The 23,941-nt window shown below is 53.1% G+C and overlaps 1 protein-coding gene across 2 annotated transcripts in view; it reads right to left on the bottom strand.

Moving 5' to 3' along the window:
* Positions 1 to 23,941, bottom strand: part of WDR97 (WD repeat domain 97) — a 33,705-nt gene that overhangs the window by 5,384 nt on the left and 4,380 nt on the right. The window contains exons 5-27 of one of the 2 annotated variants that reach the window (XM_060278203.2): positions 22,421 to 23,069; positions 21,184 to 21,332; positions 19,036 to 19,272; positions 18,840 to 18,930; positions 16,036 to 16,168; positions 15,771 to 15,898; positions 15,074 to 15,149; positions 14,553 to 14,708; positions 14,107 to 14,253; positions 13,651 to 13,791; positions 13,338 to 13,568; positions 11,635 to 11,748; positions 10,490 to 10,960; positions 9,571 to 9,717; positions 9,049 to 9,159; positions 7,895 to 8,020; positions 5,986 to 6,189; positions 5,038 to 5,159; positions 3,858 to 4,017; positions 1,803 to 1,874; positions 1,331 to 1,393; positions 1,065 to 1,136; positions 255 to 341 (exon numbers count right to left, since the gene is read on the bottom strand). In XM_060278203.2, the coding sequence (XP_060134186.2) occupies positions 255 to 341; positions 1,065 to 1,136; positions 1,331 to 1,393; positions 1,803 to 1,874; positions 3,858 to 4,017; positions 5,038 to 5,159; positions 5,986 to 6,189; positions 7,895 to 8,020; positions 9,049 to 9,159; positions 9,571 to 9,717; positions 10,490 to 10,960; positions 11,635 to 11,748; positions 13,338 to 13,568; positions 13,651 to 13,791; positions 14,107 to 14,253; positions 14,553 to 14,708; positions 15,074 to 15,149; positions 15,771 to 15,898; positions 16,036 to 16,168; positions 18,840 to 18,930; positions 19,036 to 19,272; positions 21,184 to 21,332; positions 22,421 to 23,069 (3,887 nt within the window). The remainder of the gene's footprint in view (positions 1 to 254; positions 342 to 1,064; positions 1,137 to 1,330; positions 1,394 to 1,802; positions 1,875 to 3,857; positions 4,018 to 5,037; positions 5,160 to 5,985; positions 6,190 to 7,894; positions 8,021 to 9,048; positions 9,160 to 9,570; positions 9,718 to 10,489; positions 10,961 to 11,634; positions 11,749 to 13,337; positions 13,569 to 13,650; positions 13,792 to 14,106; positions 14,254 to 14,552; positions 14,709 to 15,073; positions 15,150 to 15,770; positions 15,899 to 16,035; positions 16,169 to 18,839; positions 18,931 to 19,035; positions 19,273 to 21,183; positions 21,333 to 22,420; positions 23,070 to 23,941) is intronic. The other variant, XM_060278204.2, reaches the window with a different exon arrangement.

A 23,941-nucleotide genomic window follows, 5' to 3' on the forward strand; every position in this document is an offset into this window, starting at 1 on the left:
TAATATATATTTTTTTAATGACAGATACTCATAGCTGCCAAGTTTTCCCTTTTCTCGCGAGGAAGCCTATTCAGCATAAGGGAAAATCCCTTAAAAAAAGGGATAACTTGGCAGCTATGCAGATACTCAACCATCCAAGTTCACTATTAGAGGGAATGTTTATAGCAGGTACCTAACCCTTTGTTAGACAACAAAGGGCATTTTGGCTGGGGAGCTCGGGGGACGGACGAACACGGGGACGGTACTTTCCATACCTGTGGACTCTCCTCCTTCCGCGCCCTCTTCTCCTCCACCTGGAATCTCCTCTCTGCCTGCTCCTTCTCACCCAGGTCTTTTCCCACCTGGAATCAAGACACCAACGAGAGCCTCACTTTGCAGTTAAATAGTTGCAGTATGGTAGCTATCAGCTTTTGCGGGCGGCCAGGGAATAGGATTAGATGTTTCAGCCTGTCTTTTTAGGATATTTGGTTGAGTGGAGGGTGACCCACAAGGGTGATGTGGCGGCACGGCCCCCAAAGTACCCCCACCTGCCTAGCTGCCCTCTTTCCTGGGGTGGCCTTGGCTGTCAAGATTCCTCCTCCTCCTTAGTCTCAGTGTTCCCTGTAGAGAACTCAGCAGAGAAGGGGAGGGCAGGCTGGTCATTGGCTCTAGGGCCATCTGCTGTGGGGCTCCCTGCCTTCTGCCCCACCAGTCTCCATGAGAACCACCACCCCCTCTGGATTGAGCATTCTCTCTCTCTCTCTCTCTCTCTCTCTCTCTCTCTCTCTCTCTCTCTCTCTCTCTCTCTGCAAACCACCCAGAGTTTCAGTGAGGAACAGAAAATGTAAGAATAAAAAATAAAAGATCTGGTGTCACGGAAGCAGGCAAACCCCTGGAGACAAAAAAGAGAAGTGATTCATATAAATGTAAAGTTGGAAGGGTTCCCTGGGGGTCATCTAGTCCAACCCGCTGCAATGCAAGAATCGCAGGGGAAGAAGAGGCCCCTCCTTACCTGGCACAGGGACAGCCCCTTGCTCTCAGGGGCCGACTTGCCTGGTTTCGTGGGATTCTTCGGCAGACCTTACCTCTTTGTAGCTCTCTGGGGAATATTTCCCCTCCAGCCGCCTCTCTTGGTCCACACTAGAGCCGCTCTGCTCCTGGGTCAGACAGAGATGTACCAAGGGGCTTTTGAGGGGCAGTTCGAGGGTTAGCCTTTTGCCAACCTGGCATCCTCCAGAGGTTTTGGGCAGGTGGCTGATGGGAGCTGCAAGAGCTGCCTGGAAGGAACAGTCACCCCTCCAGGCCCGCAACCTGGGCTGGTTTCACGAGATTCCCCTGCAAGGCTCCTCACCTCTTGGAAGATTTCCGGGGAAGACATCTTGCCCTCCATCTCCATGGTGGAGCGTCGCTTCTGCTGGAACAAGAACAAGGACGACAACATGGGAGTCAGAGCCCAGCTTTGAAATCACTTAGCGTGCTAGTGGCTAGATAGGCAATGGATCATTAATTTCGGTTCATATGTAAACTATATATAATTTTCAGACATCTTTATTGATAGCTATGGTAATGGACGGACTGTGATTTCATTTGCTTCTTTTGTAATTGCCTGGAGTATCGATAAACAAGGCGGAGTAGGAAAATTAAAAAGCCTGGATGAGCCAGGGGCTCTGAAGGATGGAGATCCCCCTGGGTGGGGGGGGGCAAGGGAGCTAAGCTGAGGGGGCAGAGGAGGAGGAGGAAGAGGAGGAGAACTGCTCTCACCCTTCCTCCTTCCCACAATCAATAAGCAACGAAGACCAGGCTGGACGCACAATACTTCTTACCTTCTGGAAAGGTTTAAAGTAATACCCCTGTCTGGATGGAACCTTCTGCGCCAAAAGCTGAGCTCTGTGCTCCTGGGGGGAGAGAGAATCATCAGGTGCCGCTTCCAGTGTGGAGAAAAGAGTTTGCTGAAAGTTCGTTGTCCAAAGGGCAAATCCCTTTGCTGTGCAAGAAGGTGGCCTGGGACCCCCCCCCAGTCCCCCACTGGTGGTCTTCGGCTGAGCTGGAGGCAGTTTTCAAAAGCAGAAGCCCCGGAGCCTTGGGGACACAATGACCCATAAAATAGATATTTTTAAGTGACGTTTCGGGTGAGGGCTTTGGGGCCCACCAAATAAAAAACTTTGGGTGTTGCAGTTTCCTAGCAGATGATCTATAGCAGGCATCCCCAAACTGCGGCCCTCCAGATGTTTTGGCCTACAACTCCCATGATCCCTAGGTAAGAGGACCAGTGGTCAGGGATGATGGGAATTGTAGTCCAAAACATCTGGAGGGCCAAAGTTTGGGGATGCCTGATCTATAGAAATATAGTCAGTGAAAAATGCCTTTTAGTTATTTTTTCTCAGGAAATAATAATTAAGCTTTTTTTCTATTTTAAAAAATCACATTGGGGTGTCACTAAAAGCTTTTGGTGTCATAGCATCGCACGAAGGGATCCACAGGAGGAGTCAGGGGTTTTTTAATGGCAAAGTGGAGGGGGCATTAAAAATATTGCGGGGGGAGGGAGGTGAGTCATCTCTGCTTAAAATGCTGGAAGATTAGAGGTGGTTTAGGTGGAGCATCTTCTATAGGCTGGCACAGGTGAGTTACATTTCTCCCATCAACCATATTCTCCTAATGATCGATTCTCCCTGACATTTGGACTGGATTCTGGTGCTATAGGTTGGGCTCCTGGCTGCTGAGGTTGGAATCCAGTTGATGCTTGTGGGCCAGGCATGGCCAAACGTGGCCCTCCAGCTGTTTTGGGACTACAACTCCCACCATCCTTAGCTAACAGGACCAGTGGTCAGGAATGATGGGAATTGTAGTCCCAAAACAGCTGGAGGGCCAAGTTTGGCCATGCCTGCTTGTAGGCAGAGCAATGAACATAAAAATCCCCCTTGTCCAATCTACTGTCATCGATGCACAGAATCACACCCCTCTGCAAGAGTTGTTGCCACAGTTCAAGACCACGCTTCCAGCCTGGCTAAATCACTCAAGGAGGTCATAGCTCCCAAGGGTCATATTTGGCCCCTGGGCCTGAAGTTCCCAACCCCTGAAAGCCTTAATGAAAGCTTTCTAGCTGAAGGTTGTTCTAAGACTTTCCTCTCTGATGAAGGGAGATTCTTCTAGCTACCCATAAAACTGAAGCGGTGAAGCCGATGGTTGGGGATGGTTGGGCAAATGGCCGATAGATTCCTGGAGGAGGGAACCTCACACTCTGAGCTGCCCCTGTGTGAGAACCAGGCACGGTGCTAGGGCTTTTTGCGCCCTAGGCTAAATCACCTTCTGGCGCCTCCCCGCAGCACATGCATCATGACGCGTGCGCCGTGCATAATGATGCACATGTCATGACGCATGCACAACGCCGCTGATGCCGCTGCGTCCCCTCCATAGGCAGGAGGGCGCTGAGCTCTCATTTCGGCTCGCGCGCCTTCCGCCTATGGAGGGGACGCTGTGAGCTCTTCAGCGGCAGCGAGCGAGCGTCGTCGTCGACAGCAACAGTGCCCATAGCTGAAGGCTTCAACTATGGGCGCTGCCGCCGCCACCGCTCGCTCACTCATTGCTCCCGGCGCTGGCGGCAGCGCAGGCGGCTGGCGGGCAGGCTCGACAGCGCCCCCTCCATTTCGGCGCCCTAGGCCAAGGCCTAGTTTGCCTAAATGGAGGCGCCGGCCCTGGTGAGAACAGACCCTGACTCCTCCCAGACACGCTAGAGAAAAGGCCATTAGAGAACGGGTGCATTGCAGATTTTAGCCTGGCTCCTGGTTGCGGAGTTTGACAAACTCTGTAGCAGTTAGGGGGGGCTTGGAGCAAGGTGACCCCCCCCCCGGCCGAAGGAAGAGAGAAGGGGGAAGAGGCACCTTGAGCTCCTGCATCTTCCCTCCCAGCCACTGGTCGCAGGCTCCTCGCACGGTCTCTTTGGCGTCGCTCGCCTCCACCGGCCAGGAGCTCAGCTCCTTGGTGAAATAGCTGTGGGGGTCCTGGACTCCCACCTGCTTCATCAGATTGTAAATAATGACCCTGGAAGGAAAAAGAAAGAGGCAGGTGGACTCACGCTGCAAGCCAGGGGACTTGCACCCCCATGGCCAGATCTACACCTTCCACGCCATCACAAGACGGACTTATTTGCTGACCTGAGCCATAAAATACCTGTCAGAGCAAGGAGTGAAAGGAATGGTTTTCTTTAAATACCCCTTCTCTCCTGCCGGTTGCCGTCCATGTGCTCTTAGATAATGTGCATCTAGGCAAGGATGGAAGGGGGGGGTCTCTGCTGCCTGTACCTTGCTAACGGAAGGCAAACATGGGGGAAACAGATTTGGGCAGGCAATTTGGAAATCGAGGTAAAGGTAAAGGGACCCCTGACCATTAGGTCCAGTCGTGACCGACTCTGGGGTTGTGGTGCTCATCTCGCTTTACTGGCCGAGGGAGCCGGCGTACAGCTTCCAGGTCATGTGGCCAGCATGACAAAGCCGCTTCTGGCGAACCAGAGCAGCACACGGAAACGCCGTTTACCTTCCCGCTGGAGCGATACCTATTTACTTGCACTTTGACGTGCTTTCGAACTGCTAGGTTGGCAGGAGCTGGGTCCGAGCAATGGGAGCTCACCCCGTCGTGGGGATTCGAACCGCCGACCTTCTGATCGGCAAGCCCTAGGCTCTGCGGTTTAACCCACAGCGCCACCCGCGACCCCAATTTGGAAATCTACGTGGTCCTAAAACCTGATTTCCAAACCATGCGGATAAGAGAAGCTGTGTTGAAATCAATTCCCCTGTGGCATGTGCCTCTCAGGCTTTTTTTTTTGCAGTGGTGGAACCCTTCCCTTTAAACAAAACTTCAACAGAACCCTTGCAGTAAATCCTTTTAAAATTGGTTTTCTTTTAAAGGATTGCTTATTGAGAGAGCAATCAAGATAGAGCCAGCCAGAGTAGCTGGCAACTTTGAAAAGCAGCAACTTTGACAAACTTTCCTGAAGCCTTTTCTTTCCTCTGCCCTGCTTAAGGCTGAGGCTCCTACCAGTGACCCCCCCCCCCAGCCCCTTACTTGTCCGGGGGATAAGCCTGCAGGTAAAAGGCCATGAGCTCCACCATCAGGTCTTTGTTGTTCTTGTCCATCTTCACAAGGGCCTGCAAGGTGCCCAGGATGAACTTCCGGTGCTTCCTTTCCTGGAATGTCGAGAGAAGACAAGGGTGTCTTGGCAGGCAGGCAGTCACAGGAGCCCACAAAGCCAGGGGCCAGCCTGGGCCAGCAGTGTCTACTCTGGCTGGCAGTGGTTCTCCACGGGCTTTGGCAAAGAGAGGAAGAGAGAGAGAGAGGTCTTTTCCAAACTCCCTAACCTGGAGATGTGGAGGTTTCGCAACAGGTACCTGGGTGCGTGGGGGTGCCTTGGATATGCAAAGCAGCTGCCCTGAGATAAGGCATTCCTGAATTGCAGGGGGTTGGGCTGAATGACCTTTGGGGTCCCCTCCAACGCTACAATTCTATGGCCCTGCAAGTCACTCCTGGGTCTGGCCAGCAGGGAAGTTGAAATCGATTGACAGTCGGGGGGCCTCCCTCTCTGGTGGGGTGAAGGGGGGGGCACATTCCATCTGGCATGCACAACACTGGGGACTTGCTGGCTGTGGGAAGAGCTGCCTTTTGCACAGTTTCCATCAGAAGGAAAGAACCGTCTTAAGGAACGACATCGGCAGCCCTTGCAACCGCTGGCTCCCCTCCCTCCCCTTTTTGTTTTGCTTCAAAAACATCTCCCACCCCTTTTAAAAGTCCCCCTTGGGCCCAAGCACCTTCTCCACCAGACCCAGTGGGGAGGAGCTCCCACCTTCTTTTTGAGGGGCTGCTCAGTTATGAAGACCAGAAACTTTAGCCAGCTGCTGGGGAGAGTGGAAGCCCAGCCTTCCAGGCATGCTTGTGTGTGTGTTGCTCTAGCTAGCAGAAGATGCAAGACAAGATCTGCACGGCAGCCCAAAGCAAGGAGCCCAGAGTGACCCTCACCCGGAGGGAGGGCATGTCGTCCCTCTTGTTCAACACCTGGATAAAGGTGCTGCAGACCAGCTCTTTCATCCGAATCCCCATCTCGTCCTTCAGGCTCAAGATGGCTGCAACCAGCTCTGCCTTTTGGCCAAAGTCTCTGGTGACAACCAATGACGCCATCATCTTCGTCAGGAACTCATTCAAGGTCATGTCCGGTGGAAAGCCCTGGCGAGAGGGAAGGGAAGGGAAGCTGCCTTGCGAGGGTTTGGACCAGACACCTCCTTCCCACTCTGCAATTCTAGGATTCTAGGAGAGGAATCTGCTTATTCATGCCACACTCTCACCCTCCTGATAAGAGATAAAATGTGCACAGAGCTTATCTTCTCTCTCTCTCTCTCTCTCTAAATGGCCTCGGTCCAGTATACCTAAAGGAGCGTCTCCAGCCCCATCGTTCTGCCCGGACACTGAGGTCCAGCACCGAAGGCCTTCTGGCGGTTCCCTCGTTGCAAGATGCCAAGTTGCAGGGAACCAGGCAGAGGGCCTTCTCGGTGGTGGCGCCTGCCCTGTGGAACACCCTCCCAACAGAGATCAAAGAGGGAAACAACTACCAGACTTTTAGAAGACATCTGAAGGCAGCCCTGTTCAGGGAGGCTTTTAATGTTTAATAGATTATTGTGTTTTATTTTTCTGTTGGAAGCCACCCAGAGTGGCTGGGGAAACCCAGCCAGATGGGCGGGGTATAAATAATATATTATTATTATTATTATTATTATTATTATTATTATTATTATTATTACTCACATGGTCTGTAGCAGCAGATGCTCTACCAGTGAGCAACAGCCCTTCCCTCTAAGGTTAAAACCTAATGTTACTTTGACAACACCCCAACCTCCCAGAACTGGCTAGTTCTTTTGCAATGGGAGTTTAGGAATACGGTCACTATGGAGGCGGAAACAGCCTCTGAATACCCTTCTAGCTGGCCATTGGGACCACCGGCATCAGAGATGGGGCTTCTCTTTGCACTGGCCCAGACAACCACCACCCATCGCCATTAAGAAACTGGGGCTTATCAGTCTCAAATTCCCATAAAGGTGAGGCATCCCCTCAACCTCCTCTGTCTCCTCAGAACCATCCAGAGGCGAGGAAAGATGCTCACTCTCACTCTCTCTGAATCTCTTTTCTGCACGGAACGCTGCGCATCCTCTCAAACCCAAGACTCTACTCAAGCAGGTAAAACACAACTACCGGTAGCTAAGTTATATGTCGCCTGTGAGCGAAATATTGTCACCTTTCCCTTTTCTTCTCTTTTCTTTGCTTCTCTCCCCTCACATTTCCAAAATAAAATTCTTTATACTTTGATATTTGACTTCACTGGTTTACACAGGAATTTGGAGTCTCTCGTTCAAATTATTCTCCATGTGATAGGTGGCATGGCTGTTAAGCTCTCTCTCTCTCTCTCTCTCTCTCTCTCTCTCTCTCTCTCTCTCTCTCTCTCTCTCTCTCACACACACACACACACACACACACACACACACACACACATGTTATGTTCTGCATCCTCTGGGCTTTCAAAACACAAACCTAAAGCTCTTTGTCATTCGACCTTTCTAGAGCTTAAGGGAGGGGTCCTTGTCAGTTGGGTTTAGAGATCCCTTCAGATCACAGTTGGACAGCAAAGCCGTTTCCAGGCAAGGATCAGACTATAGTTGCAGGCCTGTTGCCATTATTTCCTTGGGAGAAGACCATTTATACAAAAAGTGGGTCTGCCAGTACAGTAGAGGAAATCTTTGTCTTCCAGGTCTGTCGCAAGCAGAGCCCCCAATATACAAGGGATGTGGCAGGGAGAAGGTCCTGTGGGCAGCAAGACTCCCTGGCCCTTCTTGGCCCTTAGTGATGCTCTCCAGATCCTCGTTGCCCTTCAGCCTCTCACCTCAGGAAAAAGGTCTTGGAACCACTGCATGTCCAAGAATGGGAGGACAAAGAAGGGTGGCTCTTTCTTCTGCTCCGGGTATTGAGACTCATCCAGCTGCGTCAGGAAGATCTCAGGAAGATCCGTCTGGAATAAAGAGGAGGAGACTCCAAAACATTGCCCAAAATGCCAATTTCCCCATAAACCCGTTAGAGTGGTTAATATGCATCCCTTTCTAATAGATTAATCATAATTACCATAGACCAAATTTTCTCAATCCATTCAGATATAGGCAGATATATGCTTCCCCACAATTTTTAGCTATTTAGCGGATGGTCCAGGAATCAGCGTGTTTTTACACGAGTTGAATGTGTCCTTTTATTTAAAATGCATCTCTGGGTTAGAAATATTTCCCCCCCAATGGCATTTGATATCCTAACAGATATAATAAAAGGTAAAGGTAAAGGGACCCCTGACCATTAGGTCCAGTCGTGACCAACTCTGGGGTTGCGCGCTCATCTCGCATTATTGGCCGAGGGAGCCGGCGTATAGTTTCCAGGTCATGTGGCCAGCATGACAAAGCCGCTTCTGGCAAACCAGAGCAGCACATGGGAACGCCGTTTACCTTCCCGCTGTAGCGGTTCCTATTTATCTACTTGCATTTTGATGTGCTTTCGAGCTGCTAGGTTGGCAGGAGCTGGGACCAAGCAACGGGAGCTCACCCCGTCACAGGGATTCGAACCGCCAACCTTCTGATCAGCAAGCCCTAGGCTCAGTGGTTTAACCACAACGCCACCTGCGTCCCTAATAGATATAATAGCCTGAACCAATTTCCAGAATGTTTATATCTGAGAAGAATTCCAGAAGATGTCTGTGTAATTTGCTTTATTCAATCCACATCACCAACATTTTATCTGATCCTAACTTACATATTAAGTTCAAATTATAAGGCATTAAATACTTTAAGCTGTTTATCTTTTGTTTATTTTGTTTATTTAAAAGAAAACAAAATGAGGAGAAACCGAAGGAGACACACACACAGAGAGAGAAAGAGCCTGACTTTGGGGTTCCTTGCTTACAGGTGTACCACACAGGACCCTCTCAGGACATCCCTTGCCAGCCAGCAAGAGAGAGGCAGGAGGACCATCCCAGGTAGGGAAGAGGTGTCTGCTTACCTGTTTTCTACTGGGCTTGATTGTGCCGGTCTCTTCAGAAACCTGTGTCCTTGGCTCTTCGTCCTCGTCCACCTTCCACATTGCGAATGTTCTAGAGGGGCTTTCTGTCTCCTAGCAAAGGCAGAAGGGAAAGTGCAGGTCCCCTCGGCCAAGAGGAGCCCCCCACCCCGTGTCCCACAGTGGGCCCCACCCACAGCCAGCCTCTTGAGACTGCTGCCCTTCCGAAGCTAAGCAGGTCTGAACCTGGACAGCTTCCAAGAGAGGAAAGACCAGCAGTTAAAGCTAGGCTGAAGCAGCAAGCAAGCAAATCTCGCATTGTAGTTTTGCCCCAGGGTGTCTCCGGGGTGCCTTGCCGTGGCCTCCCCTGCCAAGGTTTGTCCTCTCTGGGTGCTGAGTTAGTTTACTGCCTGGTCCTTTCCCAGGCTTCCAGGCAGGGGTCTCCAGAGAGCATCTCTGCTCAGCCGCAGCCAGCCTCCCCCCAGCAGGCCTGGCAATGAGGGTGCAGCTCCCGCTCCGCCTTACCGGCTCCACCACCCCCATGAGTCTCTCCTCTCTCTCCTCTCTCTCCTCCGCCAGCATCTCCTCGCTGTGAAACTGCAGGGCAGCCACCGAGTTGGGGATGAACCCAGAAGACAACCTGGGCAGCGGCGCCTGGTGGCTCTCCAGCTCCTGGCAAGGGAGAGCAAAGCAGTTCAGACAGCAGCCCCCTTCCGCACCCCAACAGCAAAGGGCAACCAGCGCCTGCCGTGCCCAGCCGCATGGGCACAAGGCCCTTGGGGCTTGCCCCCCCCCTTTCTGGAATTTTTGTAAACCTTGTTTCATTGGGAAACTGCATAGGGAATATTGGATGACTTTTATTCTTTCGGAAAGTGGGAATTTGCTAAATTCAGCTTCAGGTGTGAAGGGAATTCAGCTTCAGGTGTGAAGGGAATTCCCCCACCCGCTACTCCCTCCTGTGAAGGTCACACAGGCCTGATCCAGCAGGCTCTTCTTACAGAGGTCTGCTTTGAAAGCAGAACCTCCATGCCCAGGAACAGTCTACATCTACTGTAAATCCCAGATAATGGGGGGGGGCAACAAGGGGAAATAGTGTTGCGTCCAGGTCCTGCTTGGCGGCTTCCCATAATGCCCATCTGGTTGGCCACCGTGAGGACACGATGCTGGACTAGGTGGGCCTGATCCAGGCACAGCCCTGCCGTCAACAGAGCACACCTAAGCAATGGACCTCCAGCTTAGCTTTTCTAGGGATAGAGAGGACTCTCCTCTCCCGGCCATGACACTGCCCTGGAAAGGCAGCTGCTCAGGGTGCCAGAGAAGAGAAGCATTGCCCACTCTCTGCCCCAGGCACTGGCAGCAGACTGGCTTGTCGCCTCTCCCTGGAGCCAGAGGAGGAGGACTAGGGGAAGAGGAAGGAGCCAGCGGCCCAGAGAAGCCTCACAACCTGCAGTCTGAAGTAGTCCTTGCTGCCGGAAGGCGGCCTCTCGGGAAAGAAGCCCTTGATGATAACGGAAGATGTCTGGCTCTTCATGCGGGAAATGGAGCCCAGGGACTTGGGTGAAGACTCCTGGCTCCTGACGGGCGAGAAGGGAGACAACTCCTGGCTCCTGACTGGCAAAGCTGGGTGTGACTCCTGGCTCTTGGCTGGCAAGGGAAAGGGCCCCTGGCTCTTGTCAAGCGAGGAAGGAGACCCCTGGCTCTTGCCAGGCGAGGAAGGAGACCCTTGGCTCTTGCCAGGCGAGGAAGGAGACCCCTGGATCTTGTCTGGCGAGGAAGGAGACCCCTGGATCTTGTCTGGCGAGGAAGGAGACCCCTGGATCTTGTCTGGCGAGGAAGGAGACCCCTGGATCTTGTCTGGCGAGGAAGGAGACCCCTGGCTCTTGTCTGGCGATGGGAACTCCTTGAAGACGACACTCTAGGCACACAATCCATGGTCGCCCAGGTGAAGCACAGGGGAGGACACCTGCGCAACCCACTCCTTTCCCCCTCACCTCACTTGCACCCCCTGTCCCCATCTCCAAAATGCCTCCTGCCAGCCAGTGAACGGCACAGGACACAGAACCACCCCAACACCCGTCAACGTCCATATCAGGGGGGACTCACCAGCCCCTCCTGCACTAGAGCCCAAAGACATAGAATGACACACATGGTGGGTGGGCCATTTCTTCTACAGGGGAGGAGGAGATTCTCCCTCTGGTGGTGGCTGAGAGAAATGGGGGACTGTGGGGTGGGGTGGGGTGGGGTTCTGCTGGGCTCTGGGGTGGGCGTTAGAACTCCAGCACTGAGTGCAGGAAGATTCTGGATGGATAAAACGAAATCCTTCTTCACGCACCACAGAGCTAAACTGTGGAACTCCCTCCCTCATGAGGCAATGATGGCCACCAACCTGTTCATTTCAGTGGTTTGGTTGGAAGTGACTTTGGGTTGCCTTGGGCAGGATAAAGCTTTGGTCAGGGAGCTGAGAGAGGACATCCTGTGGGAGTCGCACCCGTCACTTGCAGCCCCCAAGGGAGAAAGGGGTGTGGCGGCAGCAGCAGCAGGAGGAGCTGCTTGTGGGTGCCAGGTGAGCCAAGGTGGGGCCCCTCTTACCTTCTCGCTCTTGATGGGCTCCCCAGGAAAACTGGGGGTTGAGGAGAGTTGTGAAGGGGGTGTGACGGAAGCACCCATTTCGGACTCTTGGATTGCACCCAAGTCTTTCTTCAACTGAAGGGCGAGGAAAAGGAGGGACTTGGATTAACTTTGCAGGCCAAACTCAGAAGGCTCTTTTGTCAGACTTCAGTCCTCTCTTGGGACTATCATAAATGATTATTAATAACCTGCCCTTCACCTTAAGGTCCCTGGGCGGGTTGCAACATAAAACACAATGTCAGTCTGGATGATGCCCTGAGTCCCTTCCAATTATTGGAGCCCTGCATGGAGGGAGGGTTAGAATTCAATAGAATAAGTTCCCAAACTAGTCAGACAAGATCCTTTGTAAGACTGTTGTTGTTGTTGTTGTTGTTGTTGTTGTTGTTGTTGTTTATCAAATTTCTATACCGCCCTTCAACCGAGGACCACAGGGTGGTTTACAATATAAAAATGAAAAAGACATACCATAGCAACAAACAAAAGCAATGACACCCCCATCTCCCCACTGTTTAAAAAGCCAGAGATTGTTTAATTAGCCAAAGGCCTTCGGAGAAGAGGAATGCTTTTGCCTGGCAGCTAAAGATATGTAAGGAGGGCACCAGGTGAGGCTCCCTGGGGAGAGCATCCCGCAGGTGGGGAGGCACCACAGAAGAGGCCCTCCTGCAATAAAACAGGTCCTCTTTTATTGGTCTCTACAGCCACCGCAGGTGCCATAACTCTCCTGCGGTTTGACTTTATCCCTGAAGACAGATTCTTCCATAGTCTTCCAAGACAGATGGAGGCCACACACCTAGCTGGCCATGGAAGGGTCCTCATCAGCCTCCCAAAATACTGTGCTGCGAATGCGATGCGAGAGATGCAACGAAGCGATGGGGCCCTCTAAACTAATGGGTGGGGGCCAGTCCTCCACTCCCCACCCAGCTGTGTGTGTTTGTGGGCTGGGCTGGGCTGGGCTGGGCTGGGCTGGAAGCTGGAACCACAGAGACCTGCTTCCTCCGTGCTGGATCCAAAGCTGAGACTGATGAAGAAGCAAACTGTGTCAGATGTGGATGCTGTGAGCCCCTCCATCCGATGCTCAGATTGCATGGATGGGTGAGTGAAACCATCTCTCCAAAAGACCCAGCATACAAAAGGTCCCAGGTTCAAAACAGATTCCACTTAAACATTAGGAAGAACTTCCTGACAGTAAGAGCTGTTCGGCAGTGGAATTTGCTGCCAAGAAGTGTGGTGGAGTCTCCTTCTTTGGAGGTCTTTAAGCAGAGGCTTGACAGGCATATGTCAAGAATGCTTTGATGGTGTTTCCTGCTCGGCAGGGGGTTGGACTGGATGGCCCTTGTGGTCTCTTCCAACTCTATGATTCTATGATTCTATGATTCAATCCTTCACAGCATCTCAATCCCAAAGGGCCTTACTGCCCCAATATCCCGGCTCTGAGGAAGACCCTGCAGAGGGAGTAATTGCTGCCAGCCAGAGAAGACAGCACTGGGCTGGACAGACCAAAGGTCAGACTTAATTTAAGGCAGCAGCTTCAAGTGCACTCACAACATCTGGGATTAGGCGGGCACAAATTTTAAACACTAGATTTTGTGTGTGCCTGTCTGTCAGTCCATGTGCTTCCTACTTCCCTGCCCCCCCCCACGCACTCTGGCGCTCTGGAATCTCACCGTTGCCCTACGAATCTTGACCTTGCTACCCCTGGTGTCCATTCCAGAGAGGATGAGGCCTGGGGAAGGACGTCTTGTGCTGGGGGAAAATGTCTCCGCTTCGTCCAAGGGAGAGCTAGAGCTGGGCTCCGGAATCTCCTCGGGGGCTGTCACCAGTGGCGAGGGCACCGGAGGGGGCAACCTCCTCCTCCTCGGCTTGGGGGGTTTCTTCCCCTTTTGTGCCATGCCTATCTGGGAGACAAGAGGGGCACTCTCAGTCCTCTGCCACTGCTCCAACCCCTTCCCCACTCCAGCTGCCCCGCCAGCCCCTCACCTGCTCACTTTTGCTCCTTCTCAACCCAAAAACCGGGACTCTCACTGGAGGAACCGGGGATACAGCTTCTTTGATTTCAGACACAGACGGGGCTGTTGAGAGGACCGCCAGGGGGCTCTCCTCTGCAGGGGAGCTGGTGTCCTGTGGGGCAGGCGGGAGGAAGGCAGGAGAACCAGGTCTCTCGCAAACCAAGATGGCTCCACACAGTCGCCCTAAGGTGCCACCTTGGACAAGGACTCAGTGGCATCACCTCAGGCCACCCAAAAGGACGCAGAATGCTGAAGCTCAGCCTCCGGGCCATATCCCCCTGGTGGCTTCAAAGGCATCTCTCGCCAAGGGAAACTGAGGAAGGGCCAATGGGAGCTGGCCTTTGGCTCAGAGCCACCGGCGAGAGGGCAGAGACATCAGGCAGGAGACCCCATGGCTTCTGGGGCAGAGGAACACCCCACCAGTTACCTCCAATGTCTCGGGACGTTCCAGGGAAATGGGTGGGGGGAAGCACCCCAGGAACATGCCGTCTGGCCCATAGAGCTCCGATAGGGACTTCGCCTGGCGCATGACTTCCAGCACCTCATCGGCATTGAAGGTGTCCTCCTCCGGGATCTGGGAGCAGAGACAAGGCGGCAGGGAGGGGAGGGGAGACGCAATAAATGCGGCCCAACTGGATGAACATGCAAAATTACCCCCTGTCTCTCTTCCATGGCTCTGCAGAGGAGATGCTCAAAGGAGCAAAAGCTCCTGGGAAGTCTGACCTCTTCTGGGCTGGCCTCCCCTCCCCTCCCCTCGCCCTTCCATCCGAGGCAGGGAGGGGCTGCAGGACCTCCTCCACGGAGACCACCCTTGGCTGGAAGGTGCCCCTTACCTGCCACCATCTCTGATTCCTGTCGACCCCCCAGCCTCACCTCAATTTTGGGTTGCGGCTTGTAGAATATCTTCAGGTATTTCTCAAAGGCCTCTTCCTTCATTTCCTTGGTGGGCCGCAATTTCTTGGCCACGCTTGCTTTCCCCTTCTGGACCAGCTCCAGATCCTGGTCCCTGTCGGCCATCTGGGAGAGTCCCTGCAAGAGGGTGCAGAGCTCAAGGCCTCTCTGCCCCTTTCCCCTCCCTCCCATGCTCTGCCCCGTGGTCAGAGAGCCCCTTGCCCACGGGGGACCTCCCTTCTCCTCCCCTCCAGACACGCTGCCAGGCTGAGAAGCCTCTCCCCTCTCGCAGCCTGCTTCCCCCCTTGGAATGTGCCTGGTCTTTGCTGTCCCCTGAACCCCCATTTCCATCTCGCCAAGAAACATCGCCCACGGGACTCCAGGGCAGCTTCCTCCGGTGCTGAGTGGCGCATGGCACTTGTGGAGCTGGCCTTGGCACCAGTGAGGGCACAGCTGCCCTTTGGAGTGGCTCTGGTCTTCTCAGCGGGAGCGGCAGGACTTACCTCCGTCCTGGCATGGATGTCGCGGAGCACTCCGGATTCCTGCAAGGCCATCCTGCGGCCTCCAGGCACAGGGGACCTGAGTGGGGAGAACGAGAGAGAGAGAGAGGAGACCCCCAGAGGCAGCTTGACATCCTGACTTTGGCCTCTCCCCCCAGGGACGCTCAGCTGCTTCTCTGTCCTAAAACACCCCTCAGCACCACCCTCAGCCACCCAGTGACCTCTTTGCCCCTGGAGCTGCCTCCCCAAACAGTATCACAGGATTGTAGAGCTGGAAGGGACCCCGAGGGTCATCCAGCCCAACCCCTGCAATGCAGGAATCTTTCTCTCTGCCCTCCTTCCTATCCCTTCTAAAACCAACCTTTTGCCACAACACCTCGAGCTCCTGCAGCCCCCCCCCAAGGCGCACTGCAGCTTAGCCTACGCAGGAAGTGACAAAATAAATGCTCTGATTCCTCTGTTTCTCCCCTGCCTCCATTTCCTTTCCCCTCCTAAAAGGATGGAATGTAAAGTCCTCGGGGCAAGGACCTGTTATTTTGCACTCTCCACTTGCCCTGTAGATCGATAGGTGTCCTTCATTGCAGAAGAGCCTCGTCTCAGCAGCCCTGCTAAGGGGCGCCAGAGTGAGGGAAGGAGGGAGCCAGGTGCTGTGCCCCTGGCGCTGGGTGCTCAGCGAGACAGCTGCTTTCCAGAATCTTACTCAATCTCCTCCAAGGGTTGGTCCTGCTTCAGCCGCCGGACGTTCTCCTTGACAAGAGCCTCGAAGTGGGCATCGCTGATGGGGAGAGGGATGCCCTTGAGGGGCTCCAGGAACCTGGCGCACAGCAGCTGCAAGAGACAGGGCACAGGCTTTGCGGGACCAGCTCCACGGCCATCCCCAGCAAAGAGCGCGGGGGCAGTAGCGGGGAGCCCGGGCAGGTGGCCTGCTCCCCCCCCACCCCCAAAGGGACGCCAGATGCCCCCACCTTCATCTTGTAGTGGTTGGGCAGGTACTTGTTGTGGTGGATGAGGAAGACGTGTCTCTCCAGCCCAACCAGCAGGTCCCCCCAGTGGTTGGCAAAGGCCAGGCTCTCCGGGATGGTGTTCATCTTCAGGTGCCTGCAGGGCAGAAATGGGGGGGGCGGGGCGGGGGGGGAGTGAGCTTGGCTTCCAAGGACCCTTCCCACAAGCCCCGGCTGGGCAGCCCAGAGCAGAAGGGATGGAAACATTAAAAGCATAAAGTGCATGGAGGCCGCCTTAAGCTCCGCTTTTAAACCCAAGCAAAATCGCCTGAAAGGTAGCTATGGATGTAAAGTCTCAATGGATCCTTCAGCCGGGATTCCTGCATTGCGGAGGGTTGGGCTGGATGATCTTGGAAGTCCCTTTCAACTCTACAGTTCTAAATAGAAATAAGAAATGGATGACATAGCAAAATTAAAGGGAAGGTGGGCAAGGAATTTTTAGAGCAGCAGCAATGGAAACTCTCAACGCCGGTGGGGAAGCGGAGGAGGAGGGTTCTCTGCAGCTATTTCCTTTTGAAGCTTCCGGTGTTGGGGATGTGAGGAGAAGCAGGTACCCACTAAGGGTTTCAGCTGTTTGCTATGTGCTGTGTGTCACCTGATCACTGGGAAGGGATCATGTTACAGTTCCTACATACAGAATGTTTTCTTTGTTCTGTGTGTGAAAAACTTTACTTTCATTTTTGATCGGAAAGGAGAGCAGTCATGCCGCCTTGCTCTCCCGGTCAGTTGTTTCTTATTCTGCAAAAAAAGCTTTTTAGTTTAGAAGACAGAAGCTTATCTCTGTTAATTATCGTGTGCCGCTTTCTGCAAGTTCACACAGGCTTCTAGCTACGCAAGAAGATACTCTGCAGTTTCTTTGCCGAGAGTGCGCAGGTAAGGAAGCGCAACTGGACTGTTGTGATGTTTGGCAAAGCCCTAAGGAGCCAATCAATCACTCATTAGGAAGAAAACTTCAACAGGGGATGCCGGACAGAGCAAAAGTTTCAAAAGTTTCAAACTTCCAACGGCCTCCCAAACAATCAGGAGGCGCCACACTGCCCTGCAAGCAAAGCAGGCATCCCTGTGTGGGACAAGACAGAGTGGGCTCGCTCCAAATCAAGCCCCATGGTAAGGTAAAGGGTAAAGGGACCCCTGACCATTAGGTCCAGTCGTGACCGACTCTGGGGTTGCGCGCTCATCTCGCATTATTGGCCGAGGGAGCCGGCGTATAGCTTCCAGGTCATGTGGCCAGCATGACAAAGCCACTTCTGGCAAACCAGAGCAGCACATGGAAACGCCGTTTACCTTCCCGCTGTAGCGGTTCCTATTTATCTACTTGCATTTTGACGTGCTTTCGAACTGCTAGGTTGGCAGAAGCTGGGACCAAGCAACAGGAGCTCACCCCGTCACAGGGATTCGAACCGCCGACCTTCTGATCAGCAAGCCCTAGGCTCAGTGGTTTAACCACAGCGCCACCTGGGTCCCCTAAGCCCCATGGTACTTGCTCCCAACTGAGTGGGTGCCAGACTGGGGCTGGTCCCTCGGTGTCCCCAGGTGACGCTGGGAGAGATCCCTGCTCAAAGCCTTGCAGAGCCATTGCTACCAGTCAGTGTAGACCAGGGCTTCCCAAACTTGGGTCCCCGGCTGGTTTTGTACTACAGTTCCTGTGGGGTGACAGAGCAGTCAAATACAACATTCCTAGAGTGGACATAAAAAATGGGGGTGTCTGAACCAGCCAGTCCGAACTTCCTGTTTCCTCCTGGACTGGGATAAACTTCCTCTACATGTGACCAGAGGTGGGTGTGACCTCACCTGTTCAGGTAACAAAATAGCACAAGGGAGGCAGCCATCTCTCTCTCTGACGCCATTCCTCGAAGAAGCAACATCTCCTTAGCCTGAAATTGGCTTCCAGCCAAGAGGGGACAAAGGAACTATCTCAGGCATCCCCAAACTTCGGCCCTCCGGATGTTTTGGACTACAATTCCCATCTTCCCCGACCATTGGTCCTGTTAGCTAGGGATCATGGGAGTTGTAGGCCAAAACATCTGGAGGGCCACAGTTTGGGGGTGCCTGAACTATCTCCTTATGGGATAGATTCCACGTGTATACAGTATATATTGTAACCTAAGTCTGCCTTCTGGGATCCTTCTGTGAACAGAATGTGAGTAAACTATTTTTTATACTTTTGTACAAGACTGTGTCGTGTCTATTCTTTTATGAGGGAATAAAGGGGAATTACCAGGAAACTTATTTTAGAGGCTTATGCAAGCCTGGCAAAGACGTTATCCGCTGTGTAAGTTTAAAAATGGGAATGCTACTCTGCTAAATCATAGAGCTTGTTAGCACAAGTTGGGAAGGGTATAATTAAACAATATATCCTCCCTGCACCTTCCCACAGTTCCCGCCATCCCTGACCGCTGGTCCTGTGAGCGTGGGGTGATGGGCATTGTAGTCCAACAACAGCTGGAGACCCAAGTCTGGGGAGACCCTGAGTTGGAGGAACCTGTGGCTTGCAGCTTCCGATGCCCCTATGCTAGCTCACCAAAGGCACGCCAGCAGACAAAGAACCGTAGAGCTGGAAGGGTTCCCCAAGGGCCATCCAGCCCAACCCCCTGCAATGCCAGAATGGCAGCTAAAGCATCCCGGACAGATGCCCCCCCTCCAGCCTCTGCTTTCCAGTGCTGGGTGCAAAAGCTGCAAGAAGTAGAGAGCCCCCCATCGGGAGCAGGAGGCTGCCCCGGCCCACAAGACACCCCCATTCCCCATTCAGAATCCGGCCCGTCAGTCACCGCAGCAGCTTGTTCTCGATGTCCCAGATCTTCACGGATCCGTCTCTGCTGGACGAAGCGACGAGCTTCAGGTTGGGGCAGCAGCAGAGGCCTGGAGGGAGGGAGGCAGTGAAGGGGCAGCAGCTGTGAGACAGGAGAGCCGAGTTCGCCCCCCCCCCAATGGCCTGGCCTTGGCGCCCTCCCGGCTCCTGCGCACCTGTGATGTTGTCCTGGGCATCATCTTCGGGTTTGTGCTCGGAGCGCGTCTGCTTCATCAGGTTGTAGTAGACGACGCTATAGGTGGCCGTCTGGGGGTCCTGGAAGGCCACCGCCAGTGTCTCCCCCAGGGAGCACAGGTGCAAGGCAGGGGAGGCACAGGAGAAGCTCAGGAGCGGGACCAGGCACTCCGTGGTGTAGGGGAAAACACGCCACATCTTCACCGTGCGGTCGGCACCTGCCCCGGGGGCAAGGAGAGGCACAGGGTCAGCCCCAGTGGGGGGAAACTCCTCTTTCTTCATCCTTCTCCTCACCCCCCCCCGGTCTCCCAGGGTTGGTTTCTGCAGAGCTACACCCTGTTATTGTCTTGAGTTTGGAGGGGCTGGTCTGCATGATGCCTGAGTCCCTCCCAACTTGGGGTCTTGGTTGCAGCAAGGATTCTAAAAATCTAATGGATTTGAACTCGTCCCAGAATTCTGCTGTAGCCACTTAGCAAAATTACCATATTTTTCTGTGTTTCAGACTAGGTTTCCCCCCCTAAAAAATAATGTCAAAAATTAGGGGGCGTCTTATACATGGATATATCTCCCGCCATTTTCTTAAATCTGGGTCCCCCCAAAATAGGGGGCGTCTTATACATGGGCCGTCTTATAGATGGAACAATACGGTGTGTGTGTGTATATATATATCTTTAGTAAATGCATTTATTCTATAAGAGCTATGTGTCGATGAATGGTTTGATTCTTGTATCCCTGTATTTCTATCAACCTCTGAACTGCTAAATTCCTGGCCCCAGTACTGAAGGGTACAACTCATTAGGAAGTTTAGGCTACAAACTATACCAGTTTCTCAACCTTTTTTGGGCCAAGGCACACTTGTTCCATGAAAAAAATCACGAGGCACACCACCATTAAAAAAGTTAAAAAAATTAACTCTGTGCCGCCCTATATTGACTATATAATTATGACTGTAAGAAACACTTGCCAATTGCTGTGTTGGTTGCAATCTCCTGTAATAAGGCTTCACAAGCCGCTGATTTCTCTACCAGCACAATCCTTTGCTCAGCAAGTTTCAGGTTGAGCTCATCCAGCCAGCTTCTTTAAGTTTGTCTAAATTTTAGTTTAGTTTGTCTAAATTTTGCCGCGACGTGCGGCGACGAGAAGGGCGATTTGCGTTGTCACGTGCCTGGCGGCCGCCAATGAACAACACTTACCCGCCGGAAAGGAAGCCGGCCGGGTCACGACGCGGGCGCTCGCCCCGCGTCGTGACCCGGCTGGCTTCCTTTCCGGCGGGTCAGTTAAGGGTATTGGCGGCCGCCAGGCACGTGACAATGCAAATCACCCTTCTCGTCGCCGCATGTCGCGGCACACCAGCCAGCGTCTCGCGGCACACTAGTGTGCCGCGGAACAGCGGTTGAGAAACGCTGAACTATACCATCCTTGTGGTGGGGCAGGAGAGCTGAAAACATTGCCAATATACCATATTTAGGTGAACCTAGTGCACCATCAGATCCAGTCTGCACCTCAATTTTCAAAACCTGGAAATCAAAAAAGTATTTGCTGGCGAATGTAAATGCGCCATCAAATCTAATGTGCGCCCTAATATTTGCGATGTAAAAGGTGAGCATTACACTTGAGTAAACGCGGTATTTCACATTTGGCAACCAAGGTGCCCTGGGGTTTCAGATAGCGCATGGGCAGGGGAGTCTAAAAAGCCCCAGACACAAAATTCCACGGCCCTCTAACAGCTCTGGTGGCTCATGGACCAGAAGCGATGTATTGAGCATTAACTCTGGAAGGGTAGACTCAATTCTGACCAAAGTAACTCTCCTAGAGCCAAATATACATCATCCTCATCCTCTTTTAAAGCAAGGGTCTCCTGGGGGAGGGACCTCCATAGCTGGACTACCAAAAGACCTTCTCTGTCCTTTGGGGACACCAACTATAGAGGGCAGAAGGGGCTCCATCCCCCTCAATATTTGTGCGCAGGGGGTCTGAGCTCCCCCCCCCCATATTGCCGCCGGGCAGCACTCGTGCCGGGGGGGGGCAGGATGCATGGAGGGTCAAGATCACCCTCTGCACACCCCACCCCCTGCCGCTGGCCTTCCTGAAGACCCTGATATTTGGGTTTGCCGAACCAGAGGACTCACCTGCTGAAATGATACACATCTGCGTGGGGTATTCAGCCAAGGCCGTGACCGCTTGGGAGCCGTGTGCCTCCACCTTGTAGCGGTTTCGGGCCAGAAACCACTCCACGACAGTGAGGAAGCCCGTTTTGTGTCCCAAAATTAGCAGGAACCTGGGCAGGGTGGGGGGAGGGGAAGAGAGAAGTGTCCTTTGATAAGCACGTTCAGAGAGATATGCACGATGGAATGGCAGCTTCTGGGGTGGGGGGAAGGATTAGCCCAATCTGGAGGCGGTCAAAGAAAAGAAAAAGGTTTGCACAAGGACAAATCCAAAAAGAGAATTTTGCTGCAACTTGGGTTGACTTTATAGATTTCGTGAGTAGAGCCAAACCTGGTCATCTTCTTCCACCAGCGCTTTGAATTGTGTGCTTGGCATCACTTTCCTAACCCCCCCACCCAGGTTCTTGCGTGAACTAGGCTCACCTGTGGAAAAAATAACATCCCTCTGCCACTTAGTAGTTCTTTAGATATATGAGTAGCCTAAGGTTTCATTATTGTTCTCACTTCAAGCCACCTCAAAGCATTATTTATTTTAAGGCTTTGCATGATATTTTTGTTTAGTTTCATTTTTTTACGTGTATCGTTAGTGTAGATATTACTTGTAGTTGCATTAGTCTGTCGTATTCTTTCATGCCACCAAATCAGTGATTGTGCATGTTTCTAACGGGGAAATTATAGTTTTGGTGTTTTACAGTTCCTGCTTTTGAAATGTGATGTTTCTTGTTCTTCTTGTTAAAATATTAATAAAAAAATACAAAGATTAACAAAACAACAACAACAACAAAATAGTGGGGGGGGGTGACAAGAGTGTGGGCTGCCTTTACACGCCAAATTAGGAAGAACTTCCTGACAGTAAGAGCTGTTCGACAGTGGAATTTGCTGCCAAGGAGTGTGGTGGAGTCTCCTTCTTTGGAGGTCTTTAAGCAGAGGCTTGACAGGCATATGTCAAGAATGCTTTGATGGTGTTTCCTGCTTGGCAGGGGGCTGGACTGGATGGCCCTTGTGGTCTCTTCCAACTCTACGATTCTATGAAATTAACTCATAAGGAACGTTGACCAGCAACTGCTTTGCTGCCCCCCAGGCAGGATGCAGGAGTAGTTGGGAGGGAGGGAGGGAGGGAGGCAGCAGCAAGACCCACTGGCAGCCCTGGCAATGAAGCAGGTGAGAGGGGCTTCTCTTGAGTCCATCTCACCCACTTTACCTGTTTTTATCTGGGAGTTTCAGCCACTGCTTCTTGTAGCCCTTGCAATCCAGCACGTCCAGCCACTGGGAATAGGCCTTCTCCGGGTCCAGCACGTGGCTGTAGACCATGAGGCAGCAGGGGTCAGACTCCCAGGTGCTGCCTGGCAGACTCTTCTTGGTCTGCATGGGGTCCTGGGCGCTGTTGGCCCACAGCACGGCGCCATCCTCCATCAGCACAAAGAGGGTCTCGCGCGGCAGGCAGTACGCCAGCTCCAGGCCCTGGCGGGGGCTGTCCAAGAAAAGGATGGAGATGATGACTCCGCTCTGAGCATCCACCATCCGCACGGTGGAGTCCTGGCAGATGCAGAGGGCGCGGACGGGGAAGTTGCCAAGGGCCTCCAGGTTGACGCAGTTGATGCGGCGGATGGGGCAGCCCACGGGCGTGTAGAGCGAGTAGAGCTTGTTGATCTTCCAGAGGGTCAGGGACGAGCCGGAGATGGAGACGATGTGAGACAGGGTCACGGCCTTCAGGGTCTCCACGGGCTCCGATAAATGGACCTGGTCCACCTGGTCAATGGTGTTGAGGTTCCAGGTGCGGATTGTGCCGTCCTGGGAGGCGGAGAATATGATGGCCCTCTGAGGGTAGATGGTCACAGCGACGACCGGACCTGGGGGGGAACAAGAGGCTCAAAGGGGGCCAAAACCAGTCACAGCCACGTGGGGATGGAGACAGGAGTGGATCGATGCCTTCCCGCCTCTTCAGAAGGAGAGAAGGCTCCACCTTTGAGCTCTTTGTTCTCCTTACAACCCAGTACTAATTCATATAGCTAGATCAGGGACATCCAACTCCCTAGAGAGTGCAATCTACTCCCAGAATTAAAAACTGACAGTAATCTACCCATGGGGGGGGGGACAGACCAAAGTTCTTGAGCTTTTTTTAGGGGGGAGGTGCCACAATTCTTCTGCTTTGGGGGGGCATGCCATATAATCTCTTACAAAACAATAAATGCTCTCTCTCACCTTGCCTCCGATACGGCGCTTAGGCCGGCCCTCGTCCCCGACGACACTCTCCGTGCTCACCTTCAGGAGGGCCATTGTGGGGAAGCAGAGGACGGGCGCCAGGAATGGTCTACCAACACCCGATCGCATGGCTGGGGATCCCAGAAGCCTCTTTTCAGAGTGAACTTCTGACTTACCAGTGTAGAAGGGCACCATGGCTGGCAGCAGAGCAGCAACAGACTCTGGCCAGGTCAGGACGGCAAGGGGGCAGGTGCTCTCCCCCCCCCCCACAGAGAAAAACGAGCCTGCGATCTACTGCTATCACCCAGGGATCGACCTGTCGACCGGTTGGACATCCCTGATCTAGATGTTTTGGCCAGGATTGGTATTCAAATGGCCAACGGTGGCTCGGCAGACCTTATGAAGGACCTAGAGACATTCAACATTGACAGCTGCTAGGCACCCTTATGCCTTTTAGCAGCTGCGTGCTAGGCAGAAATTCAACAGGTTCAGCCTCCCATCATTGTACCCCTTTGACTTT

This window comes from Zootoca vivipara, chromosome 8 (assembly GCF_965207765.1).
Source record: "Zootoca vivipara chromosome 8, rZooViv2.hap1.1, whole genome shotgun sequence".
NCBI classification, from domain to species: Eukaryota; Metazoa; Chordata; class Lepidosauria; order Squamata; family Lacertidae; genus Zootoca; species Zootoca vivipara.